Raw genomic sequence first — 15,601 nt, 5'->3', positions numbered from 1 at the left:
CACAGTGGTTTGGCATGGACTGGCATCATGTGCTGGGCTGCAGGGACCACGGTGCTCCCATGGGAGCCCCCACCCAGTTGGGTGCCCCCAATAACATCCCATGGCACGGCTGGGCTCACACCCTGCCCTGCTGCCGGCACTGGGTGCTCGGCTCCTGTCCCACCTGCCACACACTGCTCACACACAGCACCCACCTCTTGCCCCCGCAGCACCCACCTCTCACACACCCCCCACTCAGAGCACCCCACTCCCACGCGCGGCACCCACCTCTCGCACACACCCCCACGCAGAGCACCCATCTCTGGCTCACAGCACCCGCTCCTTGCACACACAGAGCACCCACCTCTCACCCGCAGCACCCACTTCTTGCACACGCAGTACCCGCTCCACGCGCACCCCGAGCACCCGCTGCTCACTTACAGCACCCACCTCTTGCACACCCGCGGCCCGCAGCACCCACCTCGCACCCGCAGCACCCACCTCTCGCACACCCACACCCGGAACAGCCGCCTCTCACTCAGAACGCCCACCTCCCACCCGGAGCACCCGCCTCTCCCCCGCGCGGCACCCACCTCTTGCACACCCGCGCCCCGAACACCCCCCCTCTCACCCACCAGCTCCCGCCCCCGCGCCCCCGCAGCGCCCACCCCTCGCAGACCCCGGGACCCCCTCTCCGCGGGCTCACCGGGATTCCGCGCTCCCCGCGCTCCCTCCCGCCCCCCGCCCCGCCGGTGCCGGTGCCCGCTCGCCGTGCCCGGTGCCCGGTGCCCACCTGGAGACCCCGGCGCCGCAGGATGCTGGGCTCGTCCATCCCGCCGCGCCGCCGCCGCCGCCGCCTCCCGCTGCGCCCGCTCCGCCCGGTGCGCCCGGTCCGCCCCGCCGGTGAGCCCGGGGCGCCGCCCAGCGGCCCCGCCGCGTCACCGGACGCGCATCAGCACCGGCACCGGGGCCGGCACGGCACGGAATGGGGCTGGCACGGCATGGGGCTGGCACGGCTCAGAATGGGGCTGGCACGGCACGGGGCTGGCATGGCATAGCACGGCACGGGGCCGGCACGGCACGGAATGGGGCTGGCACGGCTCAGAATGGGCCTGGCACAGCACGGGGCTGGCATGGCATAGCATGGCACAGGGCTGGCACGGCTCAGAATGGGGCTGGCACGGCACGGGGCTGGCATAGAACAGAATGGGGCTGGCACAGCACAGAACTGGCATGGCATAGCATGGCACGGGGCTGGCATGGCACAGAATGGGGCTGGCACAGCACAGAACTGGCATGGCATAGCATGGCACGGGGCTGGCATGGCACGGCACTGCACAGCATGCAGGCTACTGTCGTGGCACAGGACTGGCACGCTACGAGGCGGGCACGGCACGGAACAGAGTGGGACTGGCACAGTCTGTCTGGCTCGGTGCAGCTCAGTGCAGCCCAGCATGGCAGGGTCTGGCATGGCGTGGCACAGTGTTGGCACATCATGGGGCTGGCAGGGCATGGGGTTGGCATGGCACAGCATGGGGCTGGCACGGCATGGAGCTAGCACAGCACAGAACTGGCATGGCATTGCATGGCACGGGGCTGGCAGGTGGGTCGTGGAACAACATGCAGTTATTATGGCAAAGGACTCTCAAGGTATGGGGCTGGCCTGGGGCTGGCATGATACAATGTGGCACAGGATTGTCACAGCATGGCATGCAGCTGTCAAGGCACAGGACTGGCACAGCACGGGGCTGGCATGGCACAGTACAGTCTGGGACTGGTCTGATCTCCCTGGCTTGGTACAGCTCAGTACAGCCCAGCATGGCACAGCCTGGCATGGCATAGCACATTATGGGGCTGGAACCATCTGCTTGGTTCAGCACATCCCAGCATGGCAGAGTCTGCCATGGTGGCACAACAGATCATGGGACAGCCCAGGACTGGCACAGTCTTCCTGGCTTGGCATAGCCCAGCATGGCATGGCCTGGGGCTGGCACAGTGGGCACTGGTGGGAGCTCAGTGTGGTCCAGCCCAGATCTCTCCTGTCTGGCACAGCACAGCACAGCATTTATGATCTGAGGCAGCACTGCCCAGTACAGTCCAGCATGGCATGGTCCAGCATGGCACAGCTTAGTTTGGCACGGTACAACATGACCTGGCCTGGTTCAGCATGGCACGGCCTAGAGCCCAGTACAGCCCAGTACAGCCCAGTCCTGCTGCCTGCTGTGGCACAGCAAGGCCCAGCATGGCCCAGTTCAGCACAGCACAGCTTGGTGTGTACCCCCACCCCGGTGGGCAGGACAGGGAGGGCACACAGGGACGCCGGAGGCACCAGGGGGCCCTCTGTGCACCCATCCCGGCCGTGCCCACGCTGTCCCAGCACAGGGACACTCCCGCCACCACTGCCCTCCAGCCCCGAGCGAGCTCCACACAAGGAGCCGCTTTCTGCGGGAACAAGGGGACTCTGTGCGCGGCCCTCGGTGCCACCCGGCTCCACCGTCCCGGGGTCACCCGCCCGTCACACGGCTGCTGGTGCCCCGGTGCCACCGCTCTCTCCTGCCTCACTGGGGCTTTGTTCGCGGCGCAGGGAACGAGCCGTGCTGGGAACAAGCACAGCAGCCAGGTTTGGAAACACACACCCCCCTCCCCAAAGAACCCCGGGCAACCTCAGCCTTGGAGATTCGCCCAGTTACGGGCAGAGAGGATCAAAACCACACTGTGAAGTTTGAGAAAAAAACTAAAAAAATAAAAAAACCAGCCCAACCAAAAACCCCAAGAGTCATCTTTCGCTTACCTTGCGCTTCTGGCCGTGCCGGGGCACGTGGCGCAGCCGGGACATGCGGTGCAGCCGAGGGGCAGGGCCGGCCCCATCCCGGCAGCCGTGCCGGCAAAAAAAGCGGGATATTTTGCGTCGCTTTCTCTTTTGTTTTTAGTAAAAGTGAGGCAGGCACTCACGTCTCAGGCTCTGACCTGCCTGGGAACGGCCGCCCGCCCTTCGGCAAGGTCTGAGCAGAAGAGGAAACAGCGTGTGCGGGAAGCTGCGCTGAGCACCGGGGCTGCCGCCGCGCCTGAGAGGGGCACCCACTGGGTGCTGGGGGATTGGGTAGCCAGGAAGGGCAGGGAAGCCCTGAATCCGGTGTAGGACACCCCAGGTGGGCGATGTTGGGGTGGCTGCTGGCGGCGCTGGCGGCGGGCGGTAAGTGCTGCTGCTGCTGCGGTGCTGGGAGATGAGAGATAACTTCAGAAGACTTTCAATGAGTGATTCGGGGGCGATAAGGCCCGGGGAGGTGGTGCTGCAATGGAGACGCTCACCCATAACCACAGGGATGGAGTAAAGGCGGTGAATCCCCGCTGGCAGCGGGCAGGACTGGGGTGAGCGGCACCAGCATCACTGGGGATGGGGGGAGTGGGGGGTCTGGGTGAGAATCGCTCGTGTGGCTGCTCCAATACCCCGTTTGAGCAGAGTGGTGATCAGGCAACATCTACAGCGCTGCTCCCTCAGTGCACGGGAAAGGGTATGGGATGTTGGAGCCCACAGACACTGCCCGCCACCACAAGCACCGTCACCACCCAGAACTTCTCCTGCTGGAAGAAATGCAGCTCCACCAGCTCTTTCCACTGCTCCTGGTCTGCCCTCGGCCCTGCTGGCAACACCTCCTACACCCTGTACCTCTGGTGAGTTGGGCACTGTGGAGGGGGAGCCCATGGGTCGTGTCCTGCCTCACCCAGATTCGACCCTGTGCCTGCTCCCTCCCCAGCTCCAATAGGTGCTGCAAGTATGATGCAGGCAAGATGACAAACTACAAACTGCGACGTCACGATGTGCACATCTTCATCAGCACTGTGGCCTGGGTGGAGGCGAGCTGGGAGGGCCACGTCCACAGGACCCCCAACATCACATTTGTCTTCAACGAGGCTGGTAAGTGCCTGTGGGACCAGGCTGGGCGCCAGCACTGGGACCAGTAGCTACCAAAACCATTCAAAACAACATCTTTTCAGAGAAACCAGATCCACCTCCCACCCAGGTGCCCTTCTCCAAGACTGGCAGCCAGCTGAGGCTGCGGGTGCCACGGCCACAGTGCCGTGCCATGGACCAGCCAGCACAGCGGGAGGCTCGATCCTGGAGGGCAGGAGACAGTGTGCTGGACACAGGTAAAACACTGTTTGCTGGAGCTGGGACAGTTGGGAGCACTGGGGCAGCCCAGGGAGTGTGGGGGCTCAGTGATGTCACTGTTGTGTGTCCCCACCCCCTGCCCCAAACCCAGCTGTGCCCCATCTGTTTCGCTGCTTTATCGGCTCTGCCTCGTCTTCCGGCCATGGGATCCTCCTGCTTCCCATAACAGGATCAGGCCGTGATTTGCAGGGATTACACAGGCAAAACCCCAGATTATACTAATGACGACAACAGATGAAATCTGGAGGCTTGTCCCCAGTGAAGCCCCCACAGCTGGGGACCCCCCACTCTTCTCAATTGCTGCCAGGAGGGTCTCAGGGTTGAAGAGGGGCTACCCCAACCAAGGAGACCCCTCAAGCCACTGTGTCCCCTCCATTTGGTTCTCCCAGCCCCTGGGATGATTGCAGATCATACTGATGGTCCAAGTAACATACTAGTTTTACTGTGAGGGTGTCTTCATTCCCATTCTTCTCTACAGGTGGAATGTACGACTGTGATGGTGAAAAATGAAGATGACTCAGGTTGGTTTAGCCTGTGGGATGTTGGAGACAAGCATCTTCTGGGGGTATTCCCAGGTTCTGGCAGAGTGCTCTGCCCTGTGCTCTCCCCCAGCACCCCACAATGGCCAAAAGCTGGGGAAACTTGACCCTGCCACCCCTCTCTAGTGAACTGTACCCTGGAGGGAAATGGCACCTTTGTGGTCCAGCTACGGCAAAAGACCTCGAACAGCTACTGGAGTGACTGGAGCAGCAACATCTCTGTTCCCGAGGGTGAGGAAGAGGAGGGGAGGCTGGTGGGATCCCAACAGCTCCCAAAAATGTTAATAGCTCAGTCAGGCTTGTCCCTCCTGCAGAAATCCTGGAGAGCCCAGCGCTGAGCCACCAGCTGGAAAAACTAGGGAGAGATGGGCAGCGTGTGCTGAGGCTGAGCTGGCAGGTACAGCAGCATCTGTGAGGACCCTCCTGAGTTTTCCCCCCCACCATTTCATCCCCCACACTGTCCACTCTCCTTCCCCAGCCAGTCCTCGAGGGGCAAAGGGATGTCAACTACACACTGCACACCCACATGCTGGCGTGTGGCTGTGCTGGGCTGGACGAGGAGGACATCGTGGTGCTGGGGTGGGAGGTGAGGGAGCACCACCTCACCCTGTCTGGGGCTGAATACGAAATCCAGCTGAGGGCCGTCAATGCCGCGGGGCCGGGGCCAGTGTCGCGGCTCCACGTGCCGGCAGAGGAGCACACAGGTACCTGTCCCACAGGAGGGCTGAGCTCCCCTGGCAGCCCCTCAGGGAGTTATTATTTCCAGCTATCCCCCACACCCCTCACTGTTTCATCCCAGATCTCAGCTTTAAGGATGTCAGCGTGGCTGGTAGCACTGTGATGGCGCGGTGGGAAGCACCAATCCCAGGCAAGGCCTATTGCTTCGAGCAGCAGGTCCTGGCAAAAGCCCCACAAGAGGGTGTCTGCATCCGAGAGGAATTCCCTGCCAAGAGCATCCACGTGGAGAAAGGCAAGGCAGCACCCCTAAGCCCCCCATCTAGGGTCAGAGCTTGGTGGGGGTCTAACCAGTTGGTGCCCCAGGAGCACTGGGAGCGCCGGCGTGTCACCGCCTCGCCGTGCACGGCTGGGACCCGGAGACGGGCTGGGCCACCTTCGCCCTGTGGCACCACTACGCCAGCAATGGTAGGTGTGGGAGCACAGCACGTCAGTGCCTGGCTCAACTCCAGAAAGGGGGTTCCTGAAATGCTCCCCTGTTTTTTGGCACCGCCCTCCGCAGGCTCGCTGGCCGTGCCCACCGAGATCAGCAGCGGAGACACCAGTGTGGTCCTCCAGTGGAAACCATCCCCCCGTGCCGCCTGTCCTGGGGCACTGGCCAAGTACCTCATCTGCCACATGGCTGAGAGGGACAACATGACCTGTGAGTGGGACCCCCCCAGCCCTGTGGGGCAGGAGGAGGGCGATGCCCAGGCAGCTGCCAGACTGATGCCCACTTGTTGTCTTTTGCCCAGACAGTGAAGCGGATGCCACGGCAGCAAACTACACCCTCCAAAACCTGCAGCCTGGCACAGCCTACAGGGTGGGTGTTTGGGAGGTGACGAAGGACAGCGAGGGCACCTGCAGTGCTTGGCAGAAATTCCACACCAAGGCGCTGGGTAATGGGATAGGACCCCATCATCCCCCTCACCCCGAAATGTCTCCTGTGTCCCATGTGGGGTGTTGGGGACAGGAATGCCACCACCCAGCCGTACCTGTCCCCAGGTGCCCAGGGAGCAGTGTGGAGAGCCAACCTGAGGTACCTGGGCACCTCACTTGGTGTCCCCGTCGTGGCTGTCATCTACCACCTGACCAAAAAGAGGTGACAGCAGCACCCTCACCCCCCACACTGCTCAGACCACCCCCTATTGCCCAACCCCTCACTAACCACCCCCTCCCTTCCCAGGGCTCGCCGCCTCCTCTTCCCACCTCTTCCCAAGCCCGTGGGCACCAACGCCATCCAGTTCTCCGACAGCGAGAAGGGCCAGGTGAGACCCAAAGTGCTACCCACAAATGCCCATACGCGGTCCTGGCAAGGGACATTCTGCCCCAAACCCACCCAACCCTTAGGGCCAGCCCCGGGTAGACCTCCTGGAGCCCTCGGAGAGGTTCAACCCAGCTGAGCTGCTGCTGCCGGAGCCGAATCCCAGCAAGGAGACAGCTGACACCAGCACACAGACTGATGGGCCACATCCCAGTGTGCCACAGCCCGGCGTGTCACAGCCCAGCCCTGTGGAGGAGAAGCCAGCGGAGGTGGTGGTGGTGTGTCCAGCAGGCTGTGAGGAGGAGATGACCTTTGCCTACCGCAGGCAGGAGATGCTGAGCCCAGTGGGATCTCCACCCCCTGGCAGCACCAGCTGCACTGGGCATGCACGCAGCGAGGAGGAGGAGGAGGAGGAAGAAGAGGAGGAAGGAAGGCAGGGGCTACACCAGCCCCTGATCCCCATTACCCTGCTCATCTCCAACAAATCCATCATCATCAGGGACCAGGAAGGATGGGATCCAGCGCCGGAGAAGTCGGTGCCGTAGCCATCAGCAGGTTGGAGCAGCAGGGATGGATGGTAGGAACAGCATGTCCCTTGGGGTGCTGAGTGTCTGTGTGGGATGCTGGGTGCCCAACCCGTGGGATCACGGTCACACCAGCACTTTCAGGGGGGTTTTCTGGTTTCCAGGACAATGCAATGCCTCTGGATTCAGTGTTGCACTGTGCCAGGTTTTAGCCACACACTTCCCAGCTTCAACTTTTCACCTGGAATAAAAACCAAGGGAAAGTGGCTGCAGAGTCGGTCCAGGGCTGAGGGTATTTCCTTGGCTGGATCAGGAGGAGAGGCAGAACTTCATCCCTGCCAGCTGCCACGGCTGGGACCAGCATCCCCTCCATGGGATGGGGACGCAAAGAACCCCAGCACCAAACACCATCTACCTGCAAAAAATAAAAAAAATCAGAAAAAAAATAAAGAGGGGAAGAAAAGCAAACATAAAAATAAAGTAACTCCACAAAGCAGCAGGGCTGAGATGGTTTTTCCTCCCCTGACCCGGGCAGATTGCAGCAAGGATTTAGAGCCGAGGGCAATCCACGGCGCTGCAGAGGACACAGCCGGGCTGGGGTGATCCCTCGGGGCCCCCCCCAGCCCCTTCACGTGGGGCCACGTTGTGGCCTCAGGCTTTATCTGGGGCAGAACTGGAGATGAAAAGCGATTTGCGGTTTTCTCTGCCTGGCGGCGTCGGCGCTGACTTGCTGAGAGAGCAAAAAACTTTTAAAAAAATCCTACAAACTACGTGGGGTTTGTAGCACGGGGAAGTCCAGGTAAGGCACCGCCGCGGTGTCTCAGCCACCAGCGCACGTCTCGGCCCCACCGCTGCTGCTTTCAGCTCGCGTTTTGCAAAGGATTTCACCAAAATCGCTCTCGCAGCACCCGCCACAGCGGGAGGAAACCGCGAGTGGAGACACCGCACAGGGGGTGCCGGGCCGGCACGTTCACCTCGCAACCCCCTCCGGCCACGGGAGGGCTGGGATTTACGGCCATCCCCAGCGCTCCAGAGGCGATAGTGGCTGCGATGGCGTTGCTCCCACGGCTGGGGGTCCCGCTCAGGACCCCGTGCATCACCCCGGTGTCCGTCACCGCACTCCCAGGACGTTCAGCTGCTGGCGAAGCCACGAGGTGGCACCAGCCCCACGTCCCCGCGGCGCTTCCCAGCCTCTTGGAAGAGCAAATCCATCCTTCCCTCCCCGCCTCGCATCACCTCACAGGCCCCCTGTGTCCTCTCTCGCGCACCCCAAATCCCTGGGGGGGGATCGGCTGCAGGCTGGAGATCTGGAGTCCTGCCACGCAGAAACCCAGGCGCGGGGATCAGATTTAGGGATTTTGTCGGGATTTGGGCGATGCCAGGCTCACCGCCGGAGCGCACCAGGCACACAGGGAGGAAGTATCCGGTTACAGGAGCGGGTGCACACTCGGGTTTCAGCCCCGGCCCCTGTTTACCGCCCGGTTTTTGGGGTCAGAACGATGAAGGAAACAGCTCTGGGGTCACGGCTCAGCGCGGCTGGGTGGCAGCAGTAAACACATTGCCCGGCTCGGGGCCAGCGCCGACGCCAGTTAATCATTCCAGTTCATGGAATGAGTTCACAGCAGGACAGACAGTCCCAATTGCTGCATCAAAAACACCCTGGGGAGGGGGTGAACAGCATGATCCCCCATGATTTCACCCTCCAGGGATCCGTCCCACCCATGGTGCCACTCACACCCCCTCTGATGCCTTCAGGGATGACCCTGTGCATCTTTTCCCACACATGTCCTGAGCTGGCCAGTGCTCTGCCAGGAACACGGTGCCCATGGACAACGTGCCAGGGAAAACTAATCAAGCCATAACTGGCCAATTAGTGCGAGCGAGTGGCTCGGGACTTTCTAATTAGTTTAAATTTCACAGGATTGTTTTCCGAATGAGTCCCCGGGAGCTGTGTCGAGCCTGGTGATCCAAGGGCAGCTGCCAGGCCAGACTTTGCAGCCAGGACATGACCTTCCCTGCTCCTCCATGCGGATCTGAATGGGTGCAGGACCCAGACATCAGTTATGCCTGGTGAGAGCCACCACCACCCACAGCCTGAGGGTGGGCAACTCATTACACCCAACAGGAGACTCCAGGATAAGCAGCCAAAAGCCATCACAGCAGGGAAAATAAAGGTCAGACCAGCTGGGGGGTGTAATAGTGGAGGCACAAGGGGTTCAGCATTGATCCCAAAGCTATGGGGTCCCCTATTCACACCCACTGGTGCCAGCACTGCCCAAACCACCAGTGACAGTGCTGTTTCCCAGGCAAACATGAAGCATCCCTGCTTTAAAGGGGAAAACCTATTCCCTCCTTATTCCCACAGAGTCCCAGTGGTGTGCCCCCAAAAGTAAATGGCACTAGGGATATGTGCAGCTGGATTTACCTGGAAGTGAAAAACTCAGCACCACATCCCAAGAAGGCAGATGGGGCAGCCAGAGCTGCAGGAAGGTGGTGGGAACCTGGGGATTTGCTTTGAGCTCCCTGATTTTCTAGAATCATAAAATTTGGAAAAGCCCTCTGAGATTATCCAGTCCAACCATTAATCCAGCACTGCTAAGCCCACCACTAAACCATGTCCCCAGGTGCCACATCCACATGGTTTTTAAATCCCTCCAGGGATGGGAACTCCACCATTGCCCTGGGCAGCCTGTTTCCATGCCTGATCACCCCTTGGGTGAAGAAATTTTTCCTGAAACCTCCCCTGCAGGAACTTGAAGCCATTTCATCTTGATTTCGGGGGATGCAAGCTCAGATGGCACCAGAGGAAAAACATAAAACTACCAGAGGGGTTTGCTATGGCCCCATCAACATCAGCCCTTGGGAGGTCTAAGCCCCCAGGGAAGGCGAGGTCCATCCCTGCAGGCCCAGGCTGATATTTTCTCCCCAGATTAAGGTGTTTTGCTCCCAGATCGAGGAGTTTAACCTGTTTCTCAGCCTCGGGGAATCAGCCCCGCAGAGCCACAGCCTGGTTTTAGCACGGGCAGCAGAGAAGAATGTCGCAGTCCTGCAACCCCTTCCCTCCCTCGTTCATCCATCCCTTTCCCAGTCCCTTCTCTCGCCCATCCATCCTTCTCCCACCCCTTTCCCTACACCCAGCATCCTCTCCTCCTTCCTGAGCCCCAGCCCGGAGAAGAGCCGATGCCAGTGTGATGTTTGAGCCCAGCCCGACCACCAGCCGTGGCTGAGAGCAGGATTATTTGCCGGGCAAAAAGCCATCGCTGCCACCACCTCCACAATGCCACCCGCTGCCAGGCAGATTAGGTGACTTAATCCCTAAGCAAACAAACTGATCCCTGGGATTTTTTTTTTTTTTTTTTTTTTTTTTTTTTTTTTTTTTTAGAATTTTTCATTTTTTAAGCAGAACTGTGTCTCGCCCCGGGGGTGAACGGCTCATTTCATCCACACCCCCAGCACTGCAAAACTTCGGTGGGCGGGATGCCCGACAGATCCCTGGGGCAGTAAAATCTCAGCATCTTCGGAATTTGGGCTTCTCCTCTCTAAAAAAAAGAAAAAAAAAAAAAAAAAAAAAGCTTCTGGGATTCTTCTCACCCCCAAAAAAACAAAAACAAAAACAAGAAAACCTTCAAGCATTCCTGGCACAGGCATCCTGCAGAGGGGAAGGGGCTGCGGGACGCACAACTGGACGGATGGACACATCTGGACAGAGAGACGCCAGCCGCAGCTGGGCTCAGCTTGTTTTGAAAGTCACGGGTGTTTCAGCTCCGGCGTTTTGCAACCGTTCGGTGTCACAACAACAACAACAACTCGGTTCTCCTTCGCAAACAGGCCCCGCGGCCGCCCCGGCTCTTTCCTGCTCACGTCAGCCTGAACCCGCCTGCAACAACCTCACCCGGGCCAGCGCTGTTTCCAAACCCGAGGAGGGAAAGCGACTCAAAGCAGCACCAAAACTGAATATTTAACAAACCGAGGGGGGCTTGGATTTGCCCCCAAGGCTGCACTGGGTGCTCAACTCGCTTCAAAATCCCGCCGGGATGCTGCGTGTCCCAGCACGCGGGCTGGGAGAAGAGGGTGAAAACCATCTTCTCCCCTCCCAGGGGGACGCTCGGGCGATGGCAGGAGGCATTTTCTCTCTGCAGTTTTAACGTTTTCGGATGGCTGCTCTCAGGGCCGGCAGCCCCGGGGGCAGCTCAGCCGCTGGCACGGCCGGAGCTTTCCAGGCTTTGGCAGCTGCGAAGCCGCAGCTATTGAATTGTGGTTGTTTTTCTTTTCAACGGAAACTTTATAATAATAGTAAAAGAAATCATAAATCCAGGGTGTAGGGAGGCGGGCGGCCGCCTCCGTGCGCTTCCCTGGGTATCGGGTGATCGGAAAGGGGAGGACGCAGCGCCCTTATCAGCACGCGCTTTCCCTGCCCACTTGGCAGCGGAGCCGGCCGGAGGTTTGCAGCATAAACATATTTTGCTCAAGCAGGCGGCCAGAGTTGACCTAAGGACAGCTCGATAAGAAGCAGAGAACCCCCCAAAATCCCCTATTTACAGCACACACCCCCTCCTTCCCCCCCCGCATCCGTGCAGGCTCATCCCGGAGCAAGCAGCCAGCTCGGCTTTGCAGCGATAAACACAGGACCAAGATCAACACCCCCTCTCCCAGCTCCGCTCCCCCGATGTTTACCAGCTCTTTGCAGGCAGATCGACTCTCCCTCATTTTTTCACAGACTAAACCGCCGGGAAAGCGGAGGTAACCGGCTCAGCCCTCCCCGGGACCGTCCGGCAGCGCCCTCCCCACCGGCACTGCCCGCCACAGCCACCTCCAGCCAGCTGGGACCCCCCGGGCTATCGCTGCCCCCATCGCCGGGCCGCGGTGTGGTGGCATTTACACAGCTGCTCGGCAGGAAAATGCCTCTCCCTGCTCCACATAAAGGCCTACATTAAAAAATAGTGGGGCGCAGGCTCGCTAAATGTGGTTGGTGAAAGGGCAGGGGGCAGCCCTGCCAGCTGCCTTGGACCCCAGCTCAGAATATTCGGTGGTTCTGATTCTCCCAAACTGAGCTTGGCCTGAGTTTTTTTGTTGAAATCAGCTCAAAACTGCTGCTTATTGCAGGGTGGTGGGGAAGAAAAAAAGGGCATAACCCTTTTTCGGAAGACTTTGAGGTTGGGGAGTGGGAGGAGAGATTAGAGCCGTGGGGTTTGACAGGGTCACGCCATCGCTCCTGCCCTGGAGCGAGGCTGAGGTGACAGTGAGCAGGGAGGGTGACAGTGAGCAGGGAGGGTGACAGCCCCGGCTCCTCCCTCCTCAGCGGGGACACCCAGAGCAGCCCAGCAGGGAGGGAGGCGGTGGCACACGCCCCACACGAGCCAGGTTTTAGCTGTGGGGAGATTTGGGGGTCAGGGCGTGGCATGTCCCCGCGACAAGGGACGGGCACCCACGCCGCGCTCGACGGGGGTTTCTCCACGATCTGTGAAGCGGCGCCGGGGAGCGACAGCAAACACAGCCGGGGCGGGGAGAGGCGCTGGGAGCAAAGTCCTGTCGCGCCACATCCCTGTCGCAGGGCACGGCCGTGTCACCTGCAGATCCCAGCCCGGCGTGGGAGCCCCGGGCTGGGCGAGCGCCATCCCCACGCGCACTGTTTGTGTGCCAACACGTCACGCGCCGCCGCTGGATGGCTCGGGATGGGAATTTTTTTTAGCGTTGTTGTTTTTTAGTATTGTTGTTGTTGTTTTTTTATCAAAGCCAAAATATTTGTGTCCCCGCAGGGACGGCTCTGGGTCACCGAGCACGGGGGTGCCCAACTGGGGTCCCGGAGAGATAGGGGGACACCCGGCTCGGTGGGGAAGGTCCGGTGCCAGCGGCTCCGTCCCTGATTCAGTCCCCAGTGTTTATACATAGACATGTTTGTGCGCGGCGCCGGCCCCTTCCTCGCTCCCAAACAACTGGATAAAAGTCAAAAAGTCATAGAAATTTTCCATTGCCCGAGGAAAGGAGGGAGAGAGCAGTGACTGCGCAAGGGGCCCGGCGGTGCCACAGCGAGGGACCCCAAAGGGGGGAGTCAGACCCAAAAAAACACAAGGGCTTGGGTTTGATATAGTGAATAAAGGAGGTGGTTTGCTCCCTGCAGCCTGCGGCAAGGCCGGCACCGGTAGCACCCGCTGCCATCGGGGTTTGTGGAGTGTCCCGGTCCACGATCCCCTTGGAACGATGCTGGCAGGGGACGGGACATGTGGCACGTGCAACACGTCCACCCAGCTGCTCCAGACCCCGCTTTTTGGCACAAACCCACCGCGGTTTCCCGTAGTTTCCCCTCACCCCCCTCCCCGCACCCGGAGGGGCTCGGTTCCCGCACCGGGCTGAGAAAAGCTGCGATTCCTGTCGAGCCAGCGGGGAAAGCCCCGGCGCAGGGATGCGGGGACTTTGCCTGTGGTTTCCGTGGGCGGCAGCGGCTCCGGCAAACAGGCGGCTGAGTCAGCGGGCGGAGGGGCGGCCGCGATGCCGCCCTGGCATGCCGGGGTGCACGGCTGCTTCCCGGAGCTCTGGCACAGCTCTGCCGCGGCCGCGGGAAGGCGGAGACCCCAGAGCCCCAGACCCCTGAGGTGGTGCCAGGGCCAAGCCGTGCCATCCACAGCCGGTGCTTGGAGCAAACCCAGAGCAAGGCCCGGTGCTGCTGGGGACTGTGTGTGTCTCCTCAGGATTCAACCTGGGGGTGAACAGGTCCCCCTAAAGCCCCATCAGCACCGATCGCTGCTCCCCAGGGTGGGAGCACCGTGAACCCACCATCCCACCAGCACAAAGATGCTGGATTTGGGCGGTGCATGAACCTTGTCCCCAGCGCAGGGACAGAGCAGGGCATTCCCCTGCGGCCAAAACCCAGATTAATCATCATCGACCGCCTCCCCACCCCGTGCAAACAGAGCAGCCCCCAGCGGGTGCCCCTGGGCAGGTTTTGGGGTGAGCTGCGCCCCGCAGGGCTCAGCCCAGCTGGGATGGGGGAAGGCGGTGCTTGTTTTGGGAGCTGGACGGGCGCCCGGGCCGGAGGCAGCAGCGGCGCAGTTAATCCCGGCCCTCGCAGGGCTGCGCCAGCTCCAGCACATTCTGTCCCTGCCAGCGCCGGGACGGCCGCGAGTTTCGCGTGTCACCCTCCCGTCGGCACGGCCACCACTGACCCCCTGCCACTGACTCCCTGCCAGGGGACAACAGTGATGGACCGAGCATCCTCCGGGAACGGGGAGGGCTGGGGAGAAGGAGCAGCTCCCCCCAACACGATGCAGAAAGGGGTTGCAGGGCCTTGAGCTGCAGCTGGGGAGTCCCAGCACCCTCTAGATCCATGAGCTGCAGCGAGGGGGGTGTCGCAGCACCCTTCAGAGCTGTGAGTTGCCATTTGGGGAGGGTCCCAGCACTCCGCAGATCCATGAGCTGCAGGGACAGGGTCCCAACACCCCATAGGGCTGTGAGTTAAAGCTGGGGAGTCCCAACAATCTGCAGAGCCCGCGGAGGTGTAGGAGGGGTTTGTCCCAATACCCTGCAGTGCCAGGAGCTGCAGTGTTGGGGGGGGATGTTGTCCCAGCATCCTGTAGATCCATGAGCTACAGAGGGATAGATCCCATCACCCTACAGGGCTGTGAGCTACAGCTGGGGTCAGTCCCAGCAACCTGCAGAGCCACAGAGGTGTAGCAGGGGGTGTCCCAACGCCCAGCAGGGATGTTGAACTGCAGTGGGGAGGGGTCCCAGCACCCTGAAGAGCTGTGGAGCTGCAATGTGAGGGAAGTCTCAGCACCCCTACGGCCTGAGCAGAAGGGTCCCACATTTTTGGGACTGAAGGGTAAAAAAGAAAAGAGAGGAGCAGAGTGGGGGCTGGGGGCGGGTTTCCGTGCCCCTCTCAAGGAGCAGATTCTGCCGGGTGGTCTGGGCAACATTTTCCAGCGCACGGGGCCAAGAGCTATAAATAATCCCGGCACTGTAATTGCATCACGCGCCTCCTGCCTGGGATCGGGTCTCTGTGCTGAGCCGGCACCACCACACATGGCACGGGGCCATCCCTGCTCAGCAGACCCCCAGGGGACTCCGTGTGCCCCCAACCCCCCGTGGCAATAAACCAGAGAACAGCCCGGGCTGTTCAATCAGGACTTTGGAGCCGGGGAAGATAAACAACAGAAGGTTGGAGAGAGCACCGGCAGCACTGCCCGAGGTCGGGAAAGCACTGCCTAGGGCTGGTCTGCACCGTGCCCCGGCTCCCAGTGTCCAGACGAGGTATTTTTAGCCCCTCCTCGGATTCAGGAGAGCAGCCCTTTTATTGGCAGGAACTCCAGCCCGGCCTCGCTGCTCTGCTGCCCGACTGTATGAGAAAAACCTGGAGGCAGCTACAAAAATCCCTGCTGGAAAGACCTCTCCCACACGAGGGCCGGGAGCAGTGCCT

General features: G+C 60.8%; 2 protein-coding genes across 4 annotated transcripts in view; one reads left to right on the top strand and one right to left on the bottom strand.

Annotated features, from left to right (window-relative positions):
- The window catches only part of MAST3 (microtubule associated serine/threonine kinase 3), a 28,500-nt gene extending 25,670 nt beyond the window's left edge, over positions 1 to 2,830 (bottom strand). For 2 of the 3 annotated variants that reach the window (XM_050321359.1, XM_050321362.1), the window contains exon 1: positions 2,771 to 2,830. In XM_050321359.1, coding sequence (XP_050177316.1) covers positions 2,771 to 2,815 — 45 coding nt within the window. In that variant the 5' untranslated portion in view covers positions 2,816 to 2,830. Of the gene's footprint in view, positions 1 to 772; positions 880 to 2,770 lie in introns of those variants that run through there. The other variant, XM_050321360.1, reaches the window with a different exon arrangement.
- A 1,800-nt stretch (positions 2,831 to 4,630) lies between these two features.
- IL12RB1 (interleukin 12 receptor subunit beta 1) lies at positions 4,631 to 7,717 on the top strand. Its single transcript, XM_050321498.1, has 11 exons — positions 4,631 to 4,671; positions 4,816 to 4,920; positions 5,004 to 5,086; positions 5,168 to 5,393; positions 5,489 to 5,659; positions 5,731 to 5,832; positions 5,927 to 6,067; positions 6,159 to 6,302; positions 6,409 to 6,505; positions 6,590 to 6,671; positions 6,754 to 7,717. The coding sequence occupies exons 1-11, from the start codon at positions 4,647 to 4,649 to the stop codon at positions 7,210 to 7,212; spliced, it is 1,635 nt and encodes a 544-aa protein (XP_050177455.1). The 5' UTR covers positions 4,631 to 4,646; the 3' UTR covers positions 7,213 to 7,717.
- Positions 7,718 to 15,601: the final 7,884 nt, after the last annotated feature.

The sequence above is a fragment of the Myiozetetes cayanensis genome, unplaced genomic scaffold (assembly GCF_022539395.1).
Source record: "Myiozetetes cayanensis isolate MyiCay16 unplaced genomic scaffold, myiCay2020 scf26, whole genome shotgun sequence".
Taxonomy (NCBI): Eukaryota; Metazoa; Chordata; class Aves; order Passeriformes; family Tyrannidae; genus Myiozetetes; species Myiozetetes cayanensis.
Note: the sequence above shows the minus strand (reverse complement) of the source record. Positions and strands in the feature narration are given on the sequence as shown.

Excerpts from the sequence above, each read along its gene's own strand:
- IL12RB1 (XM_050321498.1), top strand. The coding sequence starts at position 4,647 with ATGGTGAAAAATGAAGATGACTCAG. Across the intron at positions 4,921-5,003 it reads CAACATCTCTGTTCCCGAGG|AAATCCTGGAGAGCCCAGCG; the intron begins GTGAGGAAGAGG and ends TCCCTCCTGCAG. Across the intron at positions 5,394-5,488 it reads GCCGGCAGAGGAGCACACAG|ATCTCAGCTTTAAGGATGTC; the intron begins GTACCTGTCCCA and ends GTTTCATCCCAG.